This window comes from Dermacentor albipictus, chromosome 1, assembly GCF_038994185.2.
Source record: "Dermacentor albipictus isolate Rhodes 1998 colony chromosome 1, USDA_Dalb.pri_finalv2, whole genome shotgun sequence".
Lineage (NCBI taxonomy): Eukaryota > Metazoa > Arthropoda > Arachnida > Ixodida > Ixodidae > Dermacentor > Dermacentor albipictus.
Window position 1 is genome coordinate 428,884,618 of NC_091821.1, and position 19,672 is coordinate 428,904,289.

The 19,672-nt window shown below is 44.9% G+C and overlaps 1 protein-coding gene across 1 annotated transcript in view; it reads right to left on the reverse strand.

The window, feature by feature from the left end:
* LOC135897769 (sodium- and chloride-dependent GABA transporter 1-like) overlaps positions 1-19,672 on the reverse strand; it is a 101,484-nt gene that overhangs the window by 26,634 nt on the left and 55,178 nt on the right. Inside the window, exons 9-11 of the mRNA XM_065426480.2 lie at positions 16,035-16,159; positions 14,703-14,815; positions 6,626-6,754 (exon numbers count right to left, since the gene is read on the reverse strand). Of these exons, the coding sequence (XP_065282552.2) occupies positions 6,626-6,754; positions 14,703-14,815; positions 16,035-16,159 (367 nt within the window). The remainder of the gene's footprint in view (positions 1-6,625; positions 6,755-14,702; positions 14,816-16,034; positions 16,160-19,672) is intronic.

A 19,672-nucleotide genomic window follows, 5' to 3' on the forward strand; every position in this document is an offset into this window, starting at 1 on the left:
GACACGGACATATCTCTGTCAACTTTGTGACAGAGGCCGAGGACGTCTTGAATGTGGGAGATGCACGAGTGCGTTTTTAGTAGTCTGGGCATGGTTGGCATGCTGCTTCTTGGCGGCAAGTTGCCGACCAGACGCGTTGCTCACTATATATTTCATTCAAACAGGTCCCAGCTAGTGAGCCCGTGCTCGTGCGTTTAGGAGCAAGTGTGCCGGGTTTCGTTCAGGCAGGAAATAACATTCGCAAGCATTATGACAGGGTCTCATTTATTCGAATTCGTGACGCGCTCGTTGCATGCTTGAATGTCAATACCGCGACGAAGCCGGTGAATGTACGAGTAACGTCCGTGTGATTCCCCACATTTCCTCAGTATATAAACTTCGTGAATGAACTAACTTTTCTTGCTTTTTGGGGGGGGGAAACCATAAAAAACAGGCACATAACGTTTTTGAGCACCTCTTGTTGGATTAAACGCTTCGTCGTAAAATATGGCAGGTTTGTCGGAAGGGTGGGGCCTTCACAGCGATAGCGTGGTTTAGCGCTGCACTGGGACTTATCGGCACGCATTCTAAACTACACGCGGCTGCGTCAAGTTGGAGCGACGCAACATGCAAGGCAACTCCCGCTGGCCAGGAAGGAACGTACCCATCTTGGTTAGGGCAAATTAACGCTGTGGGAAAGCTGCCTTACAAATTCTCGCATATCTTCTGTTGGCGACATTTTAGCGACATCAATGTCAGAAAGGTTGCTCTGTAAATGGCTTACAGGATGCACTTTATTATCAAAAAGTTCAAGTAAGCTGCAGAAGTTGACTGTACGCACGACCCAATGGTTGTGATCACGTCGGTGGTGTTCATATAGTAATTGTGCTTCACAGCATGGCTTTCACAGGCTTTCACAGAAATGTTGCTCCCAAAATGAGTTTTTTTTTTTCTTCTGTCTTTCTTCTTCTTTTTTTCTTTTTCTAATTTTTTACAGAACAGATCTCATAGCAAAAGCTGCAGAACCTGGAGCTTCTGCAATGTCTTGTTTGATTAGCGAGCACACGCAGCTGTAGAACTAAAAAAATATTACCGGAACAAATTGCAAAATAAGTCTCTGGTAAGATTTAGAAAGCAGTTGGTGCATAATCAGACAGATAAACTGTAGAAAGGCGGACATGTGGGAGCGGTTAGGCTTTTCCTCGCGGATCTCAACGCACCGCTTCCAATTCTGACAGCTTTTGAACAAGTCAATACTTCTCGAAGCCTTTAGGCGCATCAAGGGGCAGAAGCGTAGTAGTTGACCAATGAAAGATTACGCAATTCTCATTGCCATGTTATTTCACAAGATTACGTGCGCATCTAAAAATTTAGTTTTCTTTCCATGAGCGGCGAGAATTACAATATGTGCAAGAATAACGTCATCCAAGCGCCGTAATTTTCGTGCTAGGCAATCAAATTGCAACCCATGCTTTTCTTGTTGCTGCTGTTATCGTTGTGGCAATAAATTAGAAAATGCACACCACGTTTGAACCAAATTAGTTAACGAAAAACGCCAACGTTACCTAAAATACGCGCGACAATTTTAGCGACTTCTTTGTCTCAGCTACGATACACCTGCACCCCCCCCCCCCGCCCCCCAAATTAACAATGCGGCAGCACTGGCCAGGAACGCTGTCGCCCAGACACGTCGAACGCGTCCGGAGCTGGTCACGTAAAATCTCGCTAGCCACGTAAAATCTCGCGAAAGCGAAAGTGTCTCCGAACGTGTTCGCCCCGGAATACTTCACCGAGCCGACTGAACGAAACGTTTACGGGGCGTCAACAGTACCTCCTCTTTTTTTTTTTTTTTTTTGCGGACAAACGCACTCCGCGTCTCTGGGGAACATGCAGCCCACCACGCGTGAGCGGCGCATGAGCCGTCGATATTGGGACAGCACGACAACGCCAGCTGCAATGGTGACGGCGTAATCGAACCTGGAGCGCCAGTATACTTACTGTCGCATTAAAGAAACTGAGAAGTTTCGCCAGCAGGGCAAAGCATTGAAGGTGTTTGAAGCAGGAACGTACCCAAGGGGGGGCCCGCCCCCCCTTCCCCATCCACGCCACCACTTCTCACACACATTCCTAAAGCGCCGCCAAATCAATGTTAAAACTTGACAGCTATTCGGCGGTCAACATTTTGCTTCCTTTTTCGCTCCTTTCGGATGGCGGTAGTTATCGGTACCTCTTGGGGTGTGAAGGCCAGTTTCCCCATCGATTCGGTGCCCACGCGATTAACTCAAGATGCATTCAGTTGTCACCATCTTTTCGACGGTCACGCGCTTCGCTGTTGCTTCGTTAGCGCAACCTTCTTCGTTTAGAGCGATCCAGGGACCAAGAAAGGGATTCGGTTCGTGGTCAGCTGGTCTGCATGCACGTGGAACGAGTTGCGGCGAGAGAAAACGCCAATTGCGCTTAACTTTTCCTTTTGCTTCATTATTTCCTCGAGTAACGGCTCGCCGCGACGCTGACAGATTCTCGGAAGCATATGCCCGCGATATGGGTCAGATAAGGTGAAATATAAAATAATGCGAAGCAGCGTGCATCATCAAATCCTGCAGTAACCGTTAAATCTATAAGCAACATGAACGTCATCCGTTACCTCGTCTGGTTTTTGCCTAATTTTAGAGCACTTTTCGTGCAAAATTGCCAACTGGGAACAAGAGTCGCAAGGCGTTGAGAAATTAAGCGATCTACTAAGGAATCCATTGTCGGCAACCGAGGCAACAGCGAAACAGGAAGAAAAACGAAAGTTGACAAATTTAGCCATTGTTTATGCAAATATTTATAGATCAACATCTTTTTATTTAAAGAGGAGGTAGAAAAAATGCCGCCGGAAGTAGAGAACAATTCTGTGTGTTTTGAATGACGCTTCTACAGTTATCAGTCGAGCCGCCTGGTGTGGCCACTTCTCTTCTGTGCTTATGTAAGTGTCTTTCTAAGCTTCCGCGGTGGGCGCAGTACGTCTCGAATCACAGCGTCCTGCGCCCTACGAAGTTGCACTGGACTGGCAGCCACGTATCCTTACGTAACTTCCCAAACAACAATACGAGTCGTTTGCGGCAATTAACTTGGTAGAGAATAAACGACGGATCCAAAAGAAATTTGACGGTTCCGCAAACATATATTTCTCAATAGTTATTCCAGAGCTAATTCAAAAAACGCTACTATAGTCGGTTACAAATTAAGTCTGCAGTGAAGCCCCGACCACGCCCTCATAACCGCCAGCCACTGTTCCTCCGGGAGGCTGCAAATAATTCGTACTTCAAACTTTTTCTGTTACCCAAATAAGGCGGCAACCACAGAAAAAAAGTTATTAGCGCGTAATTTTATACCTTTTGCCTCGCTATTATAGTGGAATGGCCAAACCCTAAATCTTTATTGAACTGAAATAACATGCTTGCTTTGCTACAACTGTCTACTGTCAAGTTTAACTTCAGTTGGCAGCGAAGTTTCACGAGGAAAACGGGTTCAGCAGTGAAATGAACGGCACCGCAGACTTTTGGAGAGTGAAATGCTCAGACTCCATACACTTTGTCCATGTCTGCTGCACACCTCATTACTTCTGCCGATGAAAAGGCTCTTCAAGAACAGCAGGCGCTCCGGAGGTATCAAGTATGACGTCATTTTGAAAAGGCCGCATGACGACGATTTTGTTTACTTCTGTGATTGGCTGGCGAAGTAAGACAACCCCACGCGGTTTGTGTGCCTTGGTTGCCAACTGCTGCTTTCTTTAGTTGTACTCTACTAAAGTAATCTTTATTTTACACTTTGGCTTCTTTACATGTCCTTGGCAGTGTTCTTCCTGTGCTTCTTTCCTGGGTAAGTCCATTTGACGCAGTGCCTCGTTTGCCAAGTAAAGCAGAGGGGCATCGCACAGGGCGTACCTGTAAAATACACCTTGGGCGCTATAACGTAAAACTATTCCAAAATTTTCTATTCGAATTCTGCAATTAGCCCGCCGCGATTGGTCAAAAACTTTTTTGGACCACCCCCACTTCACCTGTCTGTCGCGCGACGTCACGAAAACCGCGATAGCTCCCCATCTGATATGACGTGTACACGCTGGTTATGCATAATTTGACCGAACAAAACAACAATAGTTTCTGATTTCTGATTCGACGCCTTTTCGCTATTAGCCCTCGGCTATTGGTCAAAAGTTTTCGGGCTGCACCCAATTCACCTGCCTCTCACGCGACGTCACAAAACCGCAAAATCTTACCGCGTCAAAGTGACGTGTACGCGTTAAAGATGCAATAATATGCCGAACAAAAGGGAATTTTTTTCTGAATAGCCGCATGGCTGCCCCGTTACGAAAGGAATAAAAGATGTCTGCCGTCGATCGCTCGCGAACTTGCTATAGCTCACCCGTGCCGGAGATCATGGGTTTATTTGCCGGTAATAAAACTTTTTGCGTGGCCGTGTAACGTTTTCGAGAACCTTCGGCAGGTTTACGACCTTGTTCTGCCAACTCTTCTTTGCTGAATATCCGTGTTAGCGTCATTCTTAAGCTTCCGTTGCATGCCGCCGCGACGTCGACGAGCCACCGCAAGCGAAGAGAAAGCGAACCAATCGCAGATGCTGGCACCGCTCTCTCTTCATCCGGTTATCGATATTCAGTGCAGTGGCCCGGTCTCATCGAATCCCCCTCCGCTTGAGCATGTTCCTCACCTCCTGTGAGCTAATTAGATAAGACAAGCCGAGCAGTGCAGGTAATGTTATTCGTTTTTCAAGCAAACAAAATTGACCTCCTATGAACGAGGAGAGCATTTGATTAGTTTGTTCAGACAACCCTGAGGGTGACCCTTCGATGCATGCGTCGGCGGTTACGCAAATTTGACGTCAGTAGATTGGAATAATAACATATTGGAACAGTTTTACGTTATACGGCCCCTTATTTCATTTCTCTTTTGTGGGTTTACGCGTTTTTATGTCGAATGGTGGACGTTATTCACATTTGTACTAGTAAAGTACTTCTCCCCTCATTTGCATAGAAGTTACCTTGGGATCCCCCCCCCCCCGCCCTGAAAAAAAAATCCTGCGTACATGCCTGGCTTATCTCTGTGCTGAACCTCTTCCGACGGTGTTCTAGCAACACGTGCGGGCGACATGTTGCCACTACGTAGCGCGCGATGCAATCGCTGCCGCGCAACAGAAACGGTGCCCTGGCAGTTTCCAGGTATCTCACGATGCTAGCGGATGAGCAGTGCCGCTAGCGGCGTTGCAAGCTGTTGACATATTTGCTGTTGGCGTCCGGCGAGGAATATGCTCCACCACAACTCACACAAGAACGCGCGTTCTTTTTATTGGCAGTGAAATTCCGGCCACCAACCACCGACTAGGAAAACGAGTGAAACAGAGAAAGGAAGCTCCTTAATTATTTACAGAAAAAAAGCTCCCTCTCTTTTAGACAAGAATCTAAATGGGCGATCATGACATCATGACAGACAAATCATGACGACAACTACAGAAGAAACACGCATGGACCACTCACAAATACAAGACGTCTGTAGCTGTGCGGAGGGTGAAATATCATCGATGTGCTTGGCCGTAATGGCAATCGTTGAAATATATTTGAGTCAACATATGGTGCCACCTTGCGATGGATCACTAAACCACTAGAGAATTATGTGACAGGTATTTAAAAAAAAAGGTCTGATTGCCCTCATCATTACTGGAGTAGACCAATGACAATCAAATTGTCATCAGTCACTCGATTGATGCCAGAAGAGACAAACCGTAGTTGTCCCGTAAAATCGTGTGCGAACCCCTCAGCTAAGGGTTTTCACCTTCACGTAATCTGCCTTCTAGAACACCTCGAATTGATGGTGTGACGAGGACATGTATGAGCGAAAGTCAAACGTTGGGGTGAAAACAAACAATGAGGAGGTAGTTTTGCAAACCGCAGTTTCACCTGCGTTGTGATGGCATGTCAACAAAAGTGTCTTATGCAACCCACAGCTTTGCGCTCATTCTTCAGCTATTATCGTTTTAAAGCAATGCAACCGACTATAAATTATTGTCTTACAACTTATTGAGAAAAAAAAAGCCGTTCGAATCTACAACAAGTTTTGGGTTGCATACTGACCGTTCTATATGCATACCATGACATAACTATTCATTGTTCCTCGACTAGATGTCACGCCCCTCATAGACCCACCTCAACCTTATTTCGCAACACCGTGATTTACCAAACTAAGCCAGTCGAATTACCAATCCGTACATAAAAACTTCGCAAATCACAGAATCTGCTGAAACGGTATGCCACAGTTGAGCCAAGTCAATCATACACATCTTTCATTATATTATTTTTAATTATCTATGTTTTAGCTCGTCTATGTTGGCATACGTGTTTCCGCAGCTGCTATTTCCCCCGTACGACTACTAAATAAGCCCTGCTCGGGATGTCGCTACCATATATTTACGAAATATATTGTTTATTCCTCACACCTTACAGTTTTGCACTGTCTGCTTACGAACTTCTCTTGTGTGTGGGAGTGTGCCGAGACTTTCTTCCGCACGGCCGTTTTTCGACAAACTACTCGAGCTGATACAGTCGGCTGATTCGGGATGTTGCGATACGCCGCTCGCGCGAGTTCAGTACCTGAAAAGTGAAGGGCACCGCTAGAGCGAAGCCGGCGACGCACGCAACCACCGCAGTCAGTGTTGGGCGGCTGCGCAGCGCTGGGTAGTTGTCCTTCAGGCTGCCGAGGAAACCTCCGACCAGGCAGGTCTGCGCACGTCAGAAAGAGAGCACCGCGAGTGTGCGAAGCGCGAAGGGTTGAGCAGACGGTGCTGCGAAGCAATCGGCTAAAATAAGGGAGCTTTCACGAAAGGAAAAATATCCGTCTGCTGATCCCGGCACCACATGCCGAACTTAAACCTCCCCGCTCCTCCCCTTTCTTTCCCCTTTTCCTGCGGACATGCATTAAAGCACATTCTTTCTTAAAAGGAAGCTTTAGCTCAGGCCCAACTCCGACGCGGACTATTCAAGCACATGTAAAACGCAAAAACGTTATTCTCAGATATCCCCTCGACCGATTTTAATAAAATTTGTAGCATTTGAAAGAGAAAGTTAAATTCTAGTGACTGTTGGAACCGGAATTTCAATTTAGGGCCTGAATGGTTGTTAAAAAAATTTCAAATATTCGGCCGTCTGAATAAATATTGAAGCACAAAGTTTACAAATTGATAGCTCTGCATCAAGAACAGATATCGCGGTTTCGTAAACGACATCCATCAAATCACTCAAAGCGGACAAATTCGATATGTCATTTTACATCTTACGCGAATATGATACTTTGGTTACAAGAGTTCTGCAAAAGCTGTATTTCCATATTACCAAATTTTTTTGTATTCATGTGTGACATATCAATTCTGTCCGCTTTGAATGTACTATTACATGCAATTCACATAATTGTATTATCATTTTTTGTTGTTGAGTTACAGAGTTGTAAACTTGATAGTTCTGAAAATTTTTAATTTTTGCCAATTTTTAATAAAAAATTGACGACATAACTGAAAAATTCGAAACAAACAGTCACTAGATTTTAAGCTTTTCTATTAAATGCAACAAACCTCGTCAAATTTGGTGCAGCGGTTGCCGAGAAAAACGAATTCTCCTTGTACATGTATTTAGATAGGAGCACCCGAGCTAAAGCTTCCTCTTAAGTAGACATTTTATCAATGAAACGAGTCTCTTATTAACGTCTTGCGAACATGCCTAATTCTTGAGTCCTGGAAGATGATTTTGTTGAAGATGTTCAATCGTCACTCTCTGCCATACGAATTTCGCAGGTCACTTTCTTTTTTTTTTGGAACTATTTTTATTTGGCAATAGCAAAAGTAGTACTAATTGTGTATGCTAGTCATGCTGCCCTTGCGCGCTTAGCGACTTCTCCAATATTGTAGTTGCTTCCTCAGCATAACTGGATATGCCAGATGCTCTTTCTATAGCTGCACCAAATTTTAAAAGAAAATTGCATATGACACCTAACGTAATTCCGACCGTTGAGCTAAGTTACTCGATGAGGCGGCCATTATTTCTACGAGAGATCAAAATAAACCATAGTGTAATTAACATAATAGTACGAATTAATTGTTCAACCATTTCTGGCAGTAGCAGCGGAGAGGCCTGGCACGCTGTCTAAACCTGCTGAAAACTTTTTGCAGATCCACCGATCAACTGTTTTCGGAGCCCCAACTACTGTGCAGTCTCCGAAGTCACGCAAGATATCTTCCTTCGACGTCAAGAGCCACATCATTGCCGCTACGACGGAACCGCCAGGGGAACCAAGGCCAAGGCATAAAAAGACGTCCCCACGAGCCTGCCGTCATTTCTGGCAGTAGCAGTGGAGAGGCCTGGCACGCTGTCTAAACCTGCTGAAAACTTTTTGCAGGTTGGTTGTTTACACTTGCTGACTTATTTAGCAAACACTCATGTTAACGTACTCTGCCGCTTCTGCTGCCACGCTGGTTCTTCTGCATTTTTTATGTTCCAAGTGCTCCTAGCTCTTGTCAGTTACCCTTTCGAGAAGTGTTTTCCTCTGTACCAGATAGCCGTGCTCTTAAATTACAATGAGCGATCTCAGCGATACAACCTGTGCGAACTGCATGAGAGATATATCATCTGATATCAGGCACATGGTGTGCTGTGAATGCTTAGGCCTTTTCCATTTGGGCTCGTGCTCCGGAGTCTCGGAAAAAACTTTTAAGTCGAAAGGCGACGACTATAAGAAATCGTGGAAATGTACACAGTGTCGAAAGTCTGAGCCAAATGTTTCCCGTCCCAAAGATGCTGAAGATACTTCTGTTGCTGCCCTGCTTCTTGAGATGAACAGAAAGCTTGACGAGCTGCTTCCCTTGAAGAAGATGGTTCACGACCTAGAGGCCTCGGTCAAGCTCATGTCTGACAAGTACGATGCCATTCTTGGTGACGTAACCAGGCATGAAGGCGAGATTAAATGTCTTACCGCTAGGGTTTCAAAGCTCGAAAAAACAGACGGCTCTGGTGCGGAACTGCAGCGCATTGCTTCTTCTGTAAATGACATTGAGTACCAGAGCAGAAAGCTGAACCTCGAAGTTCATGGTCTTAAGCACGTTCGAGACGAATGCCTGCTTACAGAAATAAACGCTATCGCATCCAAACTCAAGTTAGACATGCTGAATGATCAGTTAGTTTCGGCAATCCACAGGCTGCCAGCTAGAGCAGATAAAATTCCAGCCGTCTTGATACGTTTTGCGAATCAGTCGGTTAGAGATAAGTGGTTAGAGAAAAGGAAAGAGTTTCCGGCTCTTCAATCTGGCCTACATGTGATGGAAAACTTGACAACGCAAAATAGGGCTCTACTTAAGAAGGCTAAGGAATGGGCGAAAGCAAATGAATTTCGCTTTGTCTGGCACCGTGCTGGCAAGATCTTTATTAGGAAGGAAGAAGGAGATAGCGCCCATGTCGTAAAGAATCTATCTGATCTAAATAGTCTCAAATGACGAGGTAATCTGCATGCCATCATTTCACTATGTCAAGTGGAGATTGGGTATCGCCTACAGAATTACTCGACTTCATCGGTTCGGAACACTGGCTATCCACTAAATGTTTTCATTTAAACTGCCAGTCTGCTCGAAACAAACATAATGAGCTAGATGTGTTATTTGCCAGTCTTAATTTTAAATTCGATTTCGTTATGTTATCTGAGACATGGTACAACCACAGTTCTCTTGTTTGGCATCTACCGGGCTATCAGTGTTTCAACCAATTTAGGACTACCTCTCGAGGTGGCGGTGTTAGCTTGCTTGTTCGTGACAATATTAATGTCGACTACATCGAAGAATTCTCATGTGTCACAGATGACAACGAAGTTCTATCCTTTGTCAGCGGCAGAAGCGTTTACTCGGTGTTTGATCGTCCACCTGGAGGCAATATTCCACGTTTCTTTAGTTTTCTCGAAAATTTCTTTGCATATGTATGTACGTATAAGTATGACGTAATCTGGGGTGGTGACTTTAACATTGATCTCCTAGCTGACACGTGCTTAACTCGGGAATTTCATATCCTGCTTCAGTCGCATGGTTGCTCAAGCGTTATCTCTGTTCCAACACGAGTAACCTATGCCGCGTCAACTTGCCTGGATTTGTTTATCACCAATGTTTCAACGGCTATCATAAAAGCCGGCGTTCTTTCATGTAACCTGAGCGACCATATGCCCGTTTTTTTCTGTTTCAAACGATGCACTGAAAAAAACAGACAGCGTCTTTTCCCCAGCCAAGTGATTACACCAAACCGTCTCGAAACGTTTCGCAGACAGATTCAGTTACTTGACTGGAGCGATGTATATGCCACACAATGTGCACAATCAGCATATGAGGAATTTCTACGTATTTTCATCACGTGTTACCAGGAAAACTTTCCTCTGCGAACTAGACGCAAGCGATCATCGCACATTCGCAAACCGTGGATCACGGATGACCTCTTTCGCAAAATAAAGTTTAAAAACATGCTCTATAACCAGTTTGTTAAGTCTCGTAATATAACCGATCTACACATATTTAAACGCTACCGCAATAAGCTAACAAATGAGCTTCGGAAAGCCAAGGCCTCTTATGAATATGAATACTTCATGTCTTGTCAAAATGATAGTCGCAAAACTTGGAAAAAACTAAATGTTCTGTTAAACCGAGCGCCGTCGTCGCCTACAAATATTGAGATTTTTAAAAATGGCATTATCATCCCGGATGAAATGCTTCCCGATTACTTTAATAATTTCTTTGTTAATGCAGCTGGTTCATGTGTGCACAGAAATGCCACCCGCTATGTTCAGGTCAGGTGCCCCGATAGTATATTCTAATATCCTACTACTGAATCTGAGCTAGTCCATTTATTTTCTGAGTTGCGTAATACCACGTCGTGTGACATTGACGGCATACAGATTACACCTGTAAAGCACGTCTTGAACATTATATCTCCTGTTTTAACATACATCTACAACCTCTGCCTGACATCTGGGGTATTTCCTGCCAAAATGCAGACAGCTAAAGTACTTGCTCTGTTTAAAAAAGGCAATAAAACTGTGATATCTAATTACAGACCCATTTCCATACTTCCAGTATTTTCAAAAGGACTTGAAAAAATAATATTTCGGCGTATTTCAGATTTCCTTGAAAAACATAACCTGTTCACTGACTGTCAATATGCTTTTCGAAAGGGACGGTCAACCCAGCTCGCGTTACTAACATAAAAGGAACAAATATTGCAAAACTTTGAAAACAAGCTGCTCACGCTCGGGGTTCTTATCGACTTCAGTAAAGCGTTTGACTCTATTAACCACGAACTTTTGTTAAAGAAGCTAGAGTACTACGGTATTCGTGGTATTGCTTTGGATATAGTGAAATCTTATTTAAATCAGCGGAATCAACTCGTTGAAATTAATGGCATCTGCTCCCAGTTCAAGGAAATAACAGTTGGTGTTCCCCAAGGAAGCATATTGGGCCCCCTGCTTTTCAACATATACGTTAATGACCTTGTTCTTGTCGATAGTGAACCTAAATACATTATTTATGCAGATGACACTACGCTGCTTTTTTCATCAAACAACGTTGAAAGGCTGGTTTCAACTGCAAACTCTGTTCTTAAAAAAATACACACATGGTCACAGGATAATGGCTTAAGAATTAACACTGACAAAACAAAAGATATATTTTATTTCAACCAAAAAATAAAGGTGTGAGCTTAGAGACCGACATTATAATAGGTTCTTCAAGAATTGAGCTTGTTCAGTCTGCGAAGACGTTAGGTGTCTTTTTTGACAGCCATATGTTATGGACTAATCACATCGACTTCCTTGGAGGCAAACTTGCGCAAGTAGCTGGGGCGCTCTTCAGCTTAAGACCGCTGCCACGCAAGGTCAAACTTCTTTTGTACAACGCTCTCTTCCTGAGTCACGTACACTACTGCTGCCTGGTGTGGAGTACGACGTCTGCTACAAACATAAACCGGTTATTCTTGCTTCAAAAAAAGGCAATACGTAGTATCTGTAATGCTCCAGTAGACGCTCACACTGCACCTCTATTCAAACAGTTGAATTTACTCACACTGCATTCTCTGCCGCAGTTGAGGCTGTTACTAGCCTATCGTAAAGAAGCAAAACAAAGCCAGCCATACATCACATCGTTAGCACAGCTAACTAGAAACAGAACAGAATACAGTACACGGTCACCTGAACACTGGTATGTGCCGCACCCTCGCACTAACTATTCTCTTCAAATGTTGTACCACCGCTTACCACGCCTATTAAACACGCTTAAATGTAATAACATAGATGTCACCTCCTGTCCTGTATCGCATTTATATGAGCATTTCAGTGACATTTTGAAGACTATTTAATGGGTTGTTTGTGACTGTTTTCTGAAGTAGACTGTCGTCACACATCTCAATTTGATATTAGCCTCTGTCAAATCATGTCTTATTCTTTCCTAAAATGATTACCTTGTTCTATTGCTGCTTTTTTTGTACAATACTGTACACTGTGGATTCACGTAGTTTTTATGATTTGTAACGTTTTTCCTTTTTTTTCTTTTTCTCCATTGCACTTCTGTTTGCTGGCATAATGTCTAAGCCAAGTTGTCATTGTCTTTGTTTTTTTTTTTCGCTTATGTATTGTTTGTCGGTTCTAAATCAGTGCCTGTGCCTTCTGCTGCTGCCCTCAGACCGGGTTTAAGGCCTGTCAAGTTGCTGCGAGCAACTTTTTCCTTAAATCCCCCATAAATTGTACGTTTATGGAAAATAAAGGCATTTGTTTGTAATTAATTATTTACGGCACATGCTTAAGCTTACGAGCTGTATTTGGTGATTTCAGAAGGCGTATCTGCTTGAAACGAATTCTCGGAACTACACTACACCAGTTTTGAGGTATTATTTACAAAGGGTTCGACGAAATGTAATGGCGTTGCAGTTATATTTGTGTTTCAATGTATCAAACAGCGTATTCTTAAAATTAAGTGAAACAACACAGCACCTTTACCACAAATTTGACGGTGCGTAGCCCGAAACCGGTGCCATCCTAATAATTCGTTCCAGGTCGACATGCCTTGCATACTCACTAGCTACAACACGTAGATTGAAATATGTGCCGTAAAGCAAATCACTGAAGTACTAATTAGTGTACATATGTTAATTATTCAATTGGGCATTTTTATTTCTCTTCCGAAGAATGATCGCCTCATCGAGTTATTTAGCGCAAAAGTTGGAACTGCCCTATTTGCTGTAGACATTTAAAGATTTGGTGCAGACAAAAATAATAAATAAAGAACACGCTATACGAAAGTTAATGAGCTTTCACATACCTGAAACAGTTTCTGTAGTGCTTAAACATAAGGTAAGGGCTCCACAATCTGCGAAGCAGCCTGTTAAACGTGCGAGAACTGACCTCATTTAGCGAATGCAAGAACACCAGGCCAACAGAGATGGAAACAAAATCACCGAGCGAAAGCAAACTGCTCAGAAACAAAGCAGCGTGGAATGAGATTCATCTGCCCACGCTGAGGACAGGAACATAGTCACCGTTGTATTTGTAGTTGTTATTGTTCTCGTCGTACCAGAACTACCTTACATGGACCCTTGCGAAGCCGAGGCAACATTTTAAAAAATGTTTCGACGTAGTGCTGCACTTCTGGGTGTCAAACGTACGAATGTCCATTCTATCCGACTCGCTGCGCAACATACTGCCATGGACTAAATAGCATGGTCAATGGAATGGACTTACAAAGCAAAGGCAACACAAAGTGTTACTATGAATAAAGGGAAAATCTGACATCCACCCGTTCGTAGCAATTGCTACAAAGGAAACCCATACGGGTTACTCGAAAGAAAAGCCTCGTAGTTGAAGAAAAATTCGTCCTGGTCCGGGACTATGAGGCTTTTCTTTCGAGTAACCCGTATGGGTTTCCTTTGTAGCAATTGCTACGAACGGGTGGATGTCAGATTTTCCCTTTATTCATTTCTTCTCTCCACCTTGCGGGTTTCCGCAGAACTACTACGTCAAAGTGTAACTATATGCGTTCGCTTGATCGCGAGCGCAATCACAAGGACACTCGAGGCTATGCTCCGGTCATCGCAACCTCCATGCCATCCCACGTGACACACCGCACACCGAGTGGCGTAGGTCCCGTGATCTGTTGCTGATGCAAGGGCGAGCATGTGAAGGTCAGCTGAGAAGGCTGATGCCTCGCTGCGCGATGTCTTCCTGTGTGCTCAATGTGGGAGGTCACGTGATCTGCCGAGCTTCGGAGGCATGGCACAGTGAGTGAAATGGTAAAGGGTGCGACAACGTGGAACGTTCTCTTTGTGACACGCGCGCTCATAACGCCAGCATTGTCATCGCGAGTCCTCGCTGTCTGCGAATCAACTCTGACGTGTTTTCGGTCGCGTATTTATACGCGTTTTACGTGTTTTACGTGTTTACGGTATTTTACGTGTTTTGGTCGCGCAACCGCCGGCGTACCTATTTCGAAAGCGATTGTTTACTGGAATCGATACTGACCACACAACTGGCCTTACTTCAAGCAATAATCTTTCACGTTGCTTTCTTTGTCCACGCATCGCCCTTCGAGTCGAAACTACAACTACATCTTCCACGCTGCAGTGTCAATCAGAAAGTATAACGGTGGCTTGCAAACTATTCACATACCTCGCTTCCGAATGTAACGACGAAGACCATCAGGTAAAAGGGAAAACACCACAGCCGCTGGAGATAGCGTGAGCTGGTGGTCTCCGGGAAGCCGACGAAAGTGTAGCTTATGCCTGCGTCGAAGCGTTAAATATCATTCATACGATAGGACGAGAATTTACATTTAAATAATCTGTACCGAAAAGACAAATTAGCCTCAAACTCATTTGGCCCCCGCTCATGAAATTCGCAGACCTACCCCCCCCCCCCTCCCACTCAGACACTTTTGGGTTCGCGAGAGACACGCGAAAGCTCCAAACCCTATGCCGCCCTATTAGGGAGACACTAAATAGAAAAGGCTGTACCGGTAGATTCGTCTCGTGAAATGACATTTACGCTATTTTAGTGGATGCAGAAGTAAGGCAAGAGCGAAGGTCACGTCACACTCCAAAGGCCACCATAGGTCTTGGTTACGAGTGCTCAAAGTTAAGACTATATTATAGGCAGCAAAATAGAAGGTTGAACAAGTTAACATTCATAGTTGTGGCCTGCGTCCTCCTAATTAATTAATTAATTAATTAATTAATTAGTTAATTAATTAATTTGTTAATTATTATTTGCGAGGCTGGGTATTGTGGCTTAAGCTGTGGGATTACAGGAGCTAGGATATAAAAACGGGTGGGTTGGTAACGAAAAGGGTGGTGATTATTGCCCGTCAGGAGCCTCAACGTGGGCCTTAATACAGTATGAAGAGCAGACCGGACGGAGCAACTTCACAAATTATATCCATGACACGTAGAGAACGTGCATACGTGCGTACCCAGGAAGTCACGTAATGGCGTCGTCAAAGCGGCTCACCCTGAATAAAAATTAAAATAAAGAGCAGCAGATCGAACGAGTTGGAATCTATATACAGCGATGTTTTGTGGGAGTGTATAAAGAGTCAAAACATGAGTTTGTGTTTGTTGAATGTCCGCACAACGTGACACAGAAGGCTTTAAGGCATTGTATAGAGGCTAGTGCAATGCCACCGCTAGTGCCGTGGATGCGCGAAGCCGAGCGCCATCTGGTGGTGGTGCAAGGAGCCCAGCGGCTGTGACGTCACGCGCATCCTCCGCTGTGATTGGTGGGACTATTTGGCAGCAGAACAGCCACGCCGCAGCACTCGCGATTACGAAAACCCGGCGAGGTTCGCAAAGCTTCGCTTAAAAAATTTTTCGCACGCAAGAATTTCCGGCAATGATTTTATTTGTACCGAAGCTACGTCGGTAGAGTCGCAGAGCGGTAATCGACAAGTTTGAATAGGTCCTTAACGCGTGACTATAGCGAGTCACTGAGTTAAAGCGCACGCACCTTGTGTGACCAAGTCGCCGATCTCAGTGTTGGACGAATGGGCCAGGTTGCCGTAGAGGCCGAACACGAACAGCGCACCCATCAGGCAATACGCCAAGTCCAGCAGGCAGACCTTCGCTGCGTGTCTATCGTCGCGAAATCGAGAACGGAGCACGTGAAAACTACGCCACATTATTCATTCCAGCAACACATGGGATGAACGCATAAGCTTTTTTGTCTGCCACCTTTGGCGGCATTCCTCGACGCATGCGCATTATATATGGTAGGTCACTTAAGTATCACAAACGGCGCTTTTTGGGATGCTGTGCGTACGCTGCTCATCCGAAGGCTGCGTCATGCGTTATAAGTATGTACAGCCTCCCTGATTTTTAATAATATAGCGCGAGCGTCGACTGAACTGCTGGTGAGCGCTTTAAAACGGCGATAAGCGTGCAAAAAGAGCGTGCAACAAGGCGAGTGCAACAAGGCAACAAGGCTCGTGCGCGAACTCTCGCCTTGTTGCACGCTTATCGCCGTTATAAGCAGTTATAAGCAGTTCAGTCGACGCTCGCGCTATATTATTAAAAATCAGGGAGGCTGTACCCTTCCAGGCCCGTATTCACAGCAACCTCTTACACTAGATTGTTTCACAAGTGCGAGCATCAGCCAATCTTATTAGCGAATGTGGCCAGCAAGGCAAACAGCACTTAGGATTGAAGAGCTTTGCGAATATGGCCCTGAATTTTCAGGTTGATTCCATAAAGTTAGAAGAACAAGTGGTTTCTGCGAACGCGGGTAATCAAAGCGCAGATTCCGACTAGTGTTCCCGTATATGCTCCCGCAGGGAGCAGAGTTGCGCATACCTTTTCCGGCGCCGCTCGCACCGCTATTGGCCGAGCGCGAAAAATGACGTCAAATGATCCGCGTCGCTGCGAAGCCAACTTTACGGGCGCATCGCCGACTCATGCGAACTCGTCGTTTCCGTCAGTGCCATCGCCATTGCAATCAGCGGACCGTCTATCGTGCGTTGAGAGGAGCAGCTGCGGGTTTCAGGTACGGTATTCGACGATGTGAAGTCAAGAACCTCGGTGAAGTGACACGAAACACATCGTACTGGCACTTGTATTCCAGTATGACGGGGTGCAGCGCACCACACTGCACAAACCACACGGAATTCAGCCATAGAAGTAAATGCTTCAGCCAAGCAAACTAGCTGGAGGCACACTGATACTATAGTGAGAGTGTTGGTGCAAACAAGTCTGAGCTTCTTGACTTTGAATGCACCCTTCAGAGTTTAAAACTGAAATGAATAACATGTACCTCTCTCGTCAACCACAATTTCTGAAGAGCTAGGACATCTTTGCAGAAAGCACACAAGGTAACAAGGACAAAACGGGTGCTAAGTTAGCATATGCATATTTAGCTCTCGAGCTGTGATAACTGTAATATATTCCTTCTCCGTGGGAAGTTTTGAGAACAGTAAAATTGATTCTAGTCAATTTCTTGTCTTGAAGCGCACAGGCTTATTTATTTTGTTAACTAATTGCTGCCATCGAAGCTAAGCCGCAATTGTATGTGTGCTAGCTTGTGAGCATCATGTATCAGCCAGTGGAACAAAAACTTGTCGTTCATTTAAACACGCTAGAAATCTACGTTGTGCTTTGGTGAATGCTGTTTCCTGTGGGCGGAAGTGGAGTGAATGCACTGTTCAATGACGTAAAATTTCCTTGCCTCTGATGCGATAGGTCACAAAGCTTTGTAACCTGGCTTTTTGCCCAAAACCTGCTTCAGTGATTTCATTGATTTGATACAGTGTCAACTACTGGCTTTTCTCTGAGTGGTAAGAGATCAAGAAAAATGTGTTGTCAGATTACAGTCTGCACTGTGTGAATAATTACTCTGCAAGTTTGCCATCTTGATGTGATTAGTGCAATAAAAATAACCTGTTGTTACTCTTAATAGCTTGTTGCCTTTCCAGTTTCTTTGAATTCTGCCCCCAAGGTTCCAAGAACCAGCACACTTGGCCTGCTGCCAGCAGCCGTTCATGCATTCCCTTGAATGAAATAAATTTGATCTAGAAGCTCTTGCATCTTGAATCTTTTTCTACTTGCACATTTGCTGCTACTATATAGCTGATTAGTCTGCGGTATGAATGAATCGTAAAAGTAAGGTTTGCTTAAAATGTGCGCATGTGAACATTTGAAATGCGCTTAAACCTGTGTCTGCACCGCATCTATCGAAAACGTGCAGCTGTTGTGAACGATGGTTAGTGATAAATGACGCTCTGTTAACGGTTACTGACATAACTGCAGGCACGATAGCTCTCTTGGCGACGGTCATTAATCGGCTGGTTTCGGCAGCCGAAATGCGCTAAGTGTCCACCTTACGTGTGTGAAGTTTTAAACACTCTTTAAAACATTTCTTGCTTTCTGACAGTGATAAGACAACTTCATATGCATGCTGAAAATCATTACACCGCCTTTTGTGGGAACGTACTGCGCGTTTGCGAGCGAACTTTGGAGCTGTTCGAGCCACGGGAGTATGTTATTTTGGGGAATCTAAGGCGGTCCTACCCCCTATTTGTACGTTCATGTGTGTATTTGTATATAATAATAATAATATTTGGGGTTTTACGTGCCAAAACCACTTTCTGATTATGAGGCACGCCGTAGTGGAGGACTCCGGAAATTTTGACCACCTGGGGTTCTTTAACGTGCACCTAAATCTAAGCACACGGGTGTTTTCGCATTTCGCCCCCATCGAAATGCGGCCGCCGTGGCCGGGATTCGATCCCGCGACCTCGTGCTCAGCAGCCCAACACCATAGCCACTGAGCAACCGCGGCGGGTGTATTTGTATATGCGTGTTTACATAGGTACATACGAAGTTTCGGTTGGTTGGAAGCCCACCCCCTCCGGCTGCACGAATGACTCGTTCGAGCGTAGCATGTATTAAGAAGTGCCCTTTGCTAAGCGCCTGCGAACAATGGCGCTTGTAGCTCGCGACCACTAGAGAAAAAGGCAGAACACCGCGCGGCATTTGGCTCCTGCGCGCACGAGGAGTGGCTTCGCTGCAGAGCTGGATCACGACGGCGGACCTATGCGCAACTCTGCTCCCTGCGGAAGCATATACAGGAACACTAGTTCAGACGAGTTGGTGATTCATGGGGGGGGGGGGGGGGGCATAACGCTGAAAGAACAACAGCAACAAGAACGCAGGTGGCAGCAGGTAGCAATACTAAAGTGACAGCGATAGCGGCCAGCGCAGTCGGCTGTCGTCGGACATAAACCTACTTCATAGTCAAGCCTGCCGACTGTCAAGATATGCGTCAGCGCACGCTCCGAAGCGATGGATGGTGCTCGCGTTGGTTAGAAATTGTACAACGCGATTTGGCGTCCCACGTGCAATCTGGGTTGGAAACGTTGTCTCGCTCTCGAACTGTCGAAAATTCTTGCGGAGTTTCGAATTCAACAAACGGCTGACGCGCCGAGTGATAACACGCTGAGAGCGATAATTTGGTGAACGCGGTCACCTAGAAAAGAACAACACAACGCACAACGGGGCAATATAGCTACCATGTCCATTTCAAGCTCTTTCAAAACTCATCTAGCAGTAACTATGTAAATATGTCCTAAAAAAAACTTCGAAATTCTGCATGCA